At 39.8% G+C, this 6,089-nt stretch overlaps 1 protein-coding gene across 1 annotated transcript; it reads right to left on the bottom strand.

Annotated features, from left to right (window-relative positions):
- Positions 1-1,114: 1,114 nt before the first annotated feature.
- On the bottom strand, positions 1,115-4,984 carry LOC147643719 (uncharacterized). Its single transcript, XM_086832206.1, has one exon. It carries the CDS (start codon positions 4,982-4,984, stop codon positions 1,115-1,117), a length of 3,870 nt encoding a protein of 1,289 aa, XP_086688332.1.
- Between the last annotated feature and the right edge of the window lie 1,105 nt (positions 4,985-6,089).

The raw sequence follows: 6,089 nt of genomic DNA, 5'->3' as shown, positions 1-6,089 counted from the left end.
ATTTATCAAGAAGTCCGTTAATTTCAGTTCATGTATTACTTTTTACCTTAAAAAATCTCTGTTTAGGGAATATAACATTGCCAAATTTATAATTGAGTTTTAAAGCATTCAATTATTAAACAATTTATAAAACTATTTAGCTTGTAGAAATTATACATCCATTTTTACACTGGTGTATTCATTGGCGCCCCCTAGCGGAATAATTGCGCTTAGGTACACTTACATAATCCACCACTGGTGGCGCAACTTACTCAAATTAATTGTAGAAATTATTCTTTAATATATTATGATTTTTGATAAAAACCTATTTAATTATCAGTCGTAATGCCTTAAAATAAAATAAATATTCCACTGCCAATCCTAACATGTGTAGGTCCTTGATACTTTGTGGTCTGTTTAGACTACTTAAGATTTATTTCAAAATCCGTCAGCTCAAAGTTCAACTGGTTAATGAAATTTGACTCTTTCGCTACCACAAAACTCCTTTTAGAAAGCCTTTTAAGCGTGGCTTGTGCGTCCCAGGCCTAAAATTAAATCATTATCTAGGTACCAATAGATGTGTGTCGGCAGGAAAGATTTATAAAACTCCAGAAATAGTTTGCTTAGGATTCCTTACTTCGCCTTAAGTTTGCCGATTAAACAGTCGGGTTTCGGCTACTGGTGCATCGTTCGATGAGTTCTGGCGTAATTTTCTTAACAATCTTATCACTTGAACTTTTTTTGTTCGAATTTCGATTTAAAAGCTTATTTTGAAGGGTATTCTAAGTCAAACTGCTTTATTATTTAATTTAATATTGCAAGACAGGAAATCCTTCCGTGCTGCTGTAAGAAAACCATCAAAATAAAAAATTAAAGCTACAAATTTTGAAAGGTAATAAGTTTAAATAGATTTTTTCTTTTTTACATTACTTTAAAAAACGGTTTGAAAGGAGATGACTTTAAAATAAAATATCCTTTGAATATTCTGACACATCTTAAGAGAAATACATAAATACATATGATTGATTAATTTTTAAAGAGAGGGTTTTTGCTTATTCGCGCTCGGCTTGATTTCAATCCACATTACTTCAGACTAAGCCTAGAGTCACCAAAACACACATGTGATTAGAAAGTATTATTTCCCAAAGAGGTTTCCAAAAGGTATATGTGGTAAATGAGGTCTCGCAGGGTGGGAATTGTGATGTATCGGTCTTGCTGGAAGCAAAGGAGGTGCAGGTAAAGGTAGCAGACCTATCACAGCGGATTCAGCTTCTGGCAACGGTCCTGGAAACGGAAATTGCGGTAACGGCGGTGGAAACGGAATAATAGGTGCTCCAATAATCTCATGGTAGTGATGATGATGATGATGCCCATGATTCGGCTGGGTATTGGTTCCCTGAGTTGTAGTAGAAGCGTCAGTAGTCGAAGTTACTTCTTCGGTAGTCGTAGGAGCCATTGTAGTTGTTGTTACTTCATCGGTCGTTGTAGGAGCAAGAGTGGTGGTCGTTACTTCTTCGGTCGTTGTTGGAGTTACAGTGGTTGTAGTTACTTCTTCAGTTGTAGTTGGTGAGGCAGTGGTTGTCGTAACTTCTTCAATTGTAGTAGGAGCGACAGTAGTTGTCGTTACTACTTCGGTCGTCGTAGGAGCATCAGTGGATGTCGTTACTTCTTCGGTCGTTGTTGGAGTGACAGAGGTTGTAGTTACTTCTTCAGTTGTAGTTGGTGAGGCAGTGGTTGTCGTAACTTCTTCAGTTGTAGTAGGAGCAACAGTAGTTGTCGTTACTACTTCGGTCGTCGTAGGAGCATCAGTGGATGTCGTTACTTCTTCGGTCGTTGTTGGAGTTACAGTTGTTGTAGTTACTTCTTCAGTTGTAGTTGGTGAGGCAGTGGTTGTCGTAACTTCTTCAGTTGTAGTAGGAGCGACAGTAGTTGTCGTTACTTCTTCGGTAGTCGTAGGAGCAACTGTGGTTGTCGTTACTTCTTCGGTTGTAGTTGGAGCACCAGTAGTTGTCGTTACTTCTTCGGTTGTAGTTGGGGCAATTGTAGTTGTCGTTACTTCTTCGGTTGTAGTTGGAGCAACAGTAGTTGTAGTTAGTTCTTCGGTTGTAGTTGGGGCAATTGTAGTTGTGGTTACTTCTTCGGTTGTAGTCGGAGCACCAGTAGTTGTCGTTACTTCTTCGGTTGTAGTTGGAGCAACAGTAGTTGTTATTACTTCTTCGGTTGTAGTTGGAGCAACAGTAGTTGTCGTTACTTCTTCGGTCGTCGTAGGAGCTACAGTGGTAGTCGTTACTTCTTCTGTTGTTGTTGGAGCAACAGTAGTTGTTGTAACTTCTTCGGTTGTAGTTGGAGCAACAGTAGTTGTTGTTACTTCTTCTGTTGTAGTTGGAGCAACAGTAGTTGTCGTTACTTCTTCGGTTGTAGTTGGAGCAACAGTAGTTGTCGTTACTTCTTCGGTCGTCGTTGGAGCGACAGTAGTTGTCGTTATTTCTTCGGTCGTCGTTGGAGCTACAGTGGTTGTCGTTACTTCTTCTGTTGTAGTTGGAGCAACAGTAGTTGTTGTTACTTCTTCGGTTGTAGTTGATGCGACTGTAGTCGTTGTTGAACAAAACGGCAATTGCGGAAATAGTCTGCACAACATATCTTCAATGGATTCAGTCGTACCTATAGACGTTGTCGTTACTTCTGCGGTCGTCGTTGGAGCGAGAGTAGTTGTCGTTACTTCTTCGGTCGTCGTTGGAGCGACAGTAGTTGTCGTTATTTCTTCGGTCGTCGTTGGAGCTACAGTGGTTGTCGTTACTTCTTCTGTTGTAGTTGGAGCAACAGTAGTTGTTGTTACTTCTTCGGTTGTAGTTGATGTGACTGTAGTCGTTGTTGAACAAAACGGCAATTGCGGAAATAGTCGGCACAACATATCTTCAATGGATTCAGTCGTACCTATAGACGTTGTCGTTACTTCTGCGGTCGTCGTTGGAGCGAGAGTAGTTGTCATTACTTCTTCGGTCGTCGTTGGAGCGACAGTAGTTGTCGTTATTTCTTCGGTCGTCGTTGGAGCAACAGTGGTTGTCGTTACTTCTTCCGTTGTAGTTGGAGCGACAGTAGTTGTTGTCACTTCTTCAGTTGTTGTTGATGCGACAGTAGTCGTTGTTGAACAAAACGGCAATTGCGGAAATAGTCTGCACAACATATCTTCAATGGATTCAGTTGTAGCTATAGACGTTGTCGTTACTTCTTCGGTCGTCGTTGGAGCGACAGTAGTTGTCGTCACTTCTTCGGTAGTAGTTGGGGCGACAGTAGTTGTCGTTACTTCTTCGGTTGTAGTTGGAGCGACTGTAGTTGTTGTCACTTCTTCAGTTGTAGTTGATGCGACAGTAGTCGTCGTCGCTTGAGTGGTGGTTGTTGAACAAAACGGCAATTGCGGAAATAGTCGGCACAACATATCTTCAATGGATTCAGTCGTACCTATAGACGTTGTCGTTACTTCTTCGGTAGTCGTAGGAGCAACTGTGGTTGTCGTTACTTCTTCGGTTGTAGTTGGAGCAACGGTAGTTGTAGTTACTTCTTCGGTAGTCGTAGGAGCAACTGTGGTTGTCGTTACTTCTTCGGTTGTAATTGGAGCACCAGTAGTTGTCGTTACTTCTTCGGTTGTAGTTGGGGCAATTGTAGTTGTCGTTACTTCTTCGGTTGTAGTTGGAGCAACAGTAGTTGTAGTTAGTTCTTCGGTTGTAGTTGGGGCAATTGTAGTTGTCGTTACTTCTTCGGTTGTAGTTGGAGCTACAGTGGTTGTCGTTACTTCTTCGGTTGTAGTTGGAGCACCAGTAGTTGTCGTTACTTCTTCGGTTGTAGTTGGAGCAACAGTAGTTGTTGTTACTTCTTCGGTTGTAGTTGGAGCAACAGTAGTTGTCGTTACTTCTTCGGTCGTCGTAGGAGCTACAGTGGTAGTCGTTACTTCTTCGGTTGTTGTTGGAGCAACAGTAGTTGTTGTAACTTCTTCGGTTGTAGTTGGAGCAACAGTAGTTGTTGTTACTTCTTCGGTTGTAGTTGGAGCAACAGTAGTTGTCGTTACTTCTTCGGTTGTAGTTGGAGCAACAGTAGTTGTAGTTAGTTCTTCGGTCGTCGTTGGTACTACAGTGGTTGTCGTTACTTCTTCGGTTGTAGTTGGAGCTACAGTGGTTGTCGTAACATCTTCGGTTGTAGTTGGAGCAACAGTAGTTGTCGTCACTTCTTCGGTCGTCGTAGGAGCTTCAGTAGTTGTCGTTACTTCTTCGGTTGAAGTTGGGGCGACAGTAGTTGTAGTTACTTCTTCGTTCGTCGTTGGAGCTACAGTGGTTGTCGTTTCTTCTTCGGTTGTAGTTGGAGCTACAGTGGTTGTCGTTACTTCTTCGGTCGTCGTTGGAGCAACAGTGGTTGTCGTTACTTCTTCAGTTGTAGTAGGGGCGATGGTAGTTGTCGTTACTTCTTCGGTTGTCGTTGGAGCAACAGTGGTTGTAGTTACTTCTTCTGTTGTAGTTGGTGCGGCAGTAGTTGTAGTTACTTCTTCGGTTGTAGTTGGAGCTTCAGTGGTTGTTGTTACTTCTTCGGTTGTAGTTGGGGCGGTAGTAGTTGTCGTTACTTCTTCTGTCGTCGTTGGAGCATCAGTGGTTGTCGTTATTTCTTCAGTTGTAGTTGGGGCGACAGTAGTTGTCGTTACTTCTTCGGTCGTCGTAGGTTCCACAGTTGTAGTCGTCGCTTGAGAAGTGGTTGATGAACAAATAGGCAATTGCGGAAATAATCTGCATAATACGGATTCAAGGGATTCAGTTGTGGCTAAGGATGTTGTCGTTACTGCTGCATTAGTCGTAGGAGCGACTGTGGTTGTTGGCGCTTGCGTGGTCGTTGTTAAGCACAAAGTTGGAAATATTATGCATAAAAGGGACTCAGTTGTTGTTGAGCCTGCTGATGTGGTTTGACTTGAGCAATTGGATATTGCTAGTGCAGCGCACAGCAAAAGAAGCAACCGAGAGCGCATAGTCTAGAATAGTAAATTTATCAAATGAACTTTCAAAGCAGCATAGCTCTTACCATCGTGATTTCAATATCCGCACTGAAATTGTGAAGTTAGGAAAAACTATTTATATATAAAAGGCTCCACAGGTTTCTTTGTTCTGTGATAGATAAACTAATGACTCTCGTCCATTACAATTGAACAATAAATTGGTCGCCGCTCTGAAGCTTCTAAGATAACATTACCTACTTGATAAATATGTTTGGGTTTCCAAGAATGGAATTTAAAGTACATTTGTAAAGTTATTTTAAGAAGCGAAATATGGCAGATTTATAATTTTTATTTATTTATATTTTTTTAAACTTTCCCGACTTAAAATAAGCAATAAGATTCCATCCTCTAAATTTTAGAATTGAATGTAAACAATAATATCTAATATATTCTAACGTTTTTAGATTTTTATTGGAATTTGTCTATCACTTTTATGGCAGCTAGAAGATATAGTAATACGACTTATATATTTAATTGATTTAAACTTAAAACTTTAATTTTAATATCTTTTGGAATGGAATAATAACAAAAGACAACAAAATTCTATAATTTTATATTTTATTTTGATCTGTGCATTGCTAATTTGAAACAGAAACGTTTCGATCATGTAGCAATAAAAAATTGTAGGTAAAAACTTGCTTTCGAACTTTTCGATTCTTATAAAACGCAAACCGTACTTGAACACGGACTGAAGTTATATATAAATTAAGCCTTAATCCTACTACTTTCATATTAAACAAGAAAGGAAGCTAACTTCGGTACGCCGAAGTTTATATACCCTTGCAGATAGAACTTCTATGACTAGGAATCCATACAATATAAATTATATATATTTGTGTTAAGGGGTTACATACAGTTAGGTGGCCAAAAAGAAGTGAATTTTTCAGAGTGTTTTCTGAAGAAACTTTTTAACTTATTGATCCCAAAATTTTTACACTCATTAAAGTATCTTTTAACTGTATTTTAAGATTTAGAACTAGTAAAAATATTTTTTAAATAGTTACACCTGATCTCCGGGAGCTCCTCTTAAAAAAGACCTTTTTGCGGTGACCACTATATGTCGGAACTGGATCATCTG

This window comes from Drosophila serrata, unplaced genomic scaffold (genome assembly GCF_035046125.1).
Source record: "Drosophila serrata isolate PLE 108 unplaced genomic scaffold, ASM3504612v1 contig_245, whole genome shotgun sequence".
Lineage (NCBI taxonomy): Eukaryota > Metazoa > Arthropoda > Insecta > Diptera > Drosophilidae > Drosophila > Drosophila serrata.
The sequence above is the reverse complement of the archived record's forward strand: the minus strand, read 5'-3'. Positions and strand labels throughout refer to the sequence as shown.

Bases quoted from the DNA above. Each gene is read 5' to 3' on its own strand.
- LOC147643719 (XM_086832206.1), bottom strand. From the start codon at position 4,984: ATGCGCTCTCGGTTGCTTCTTTTGCTGTGCGCTGCACTAGCAATATCC.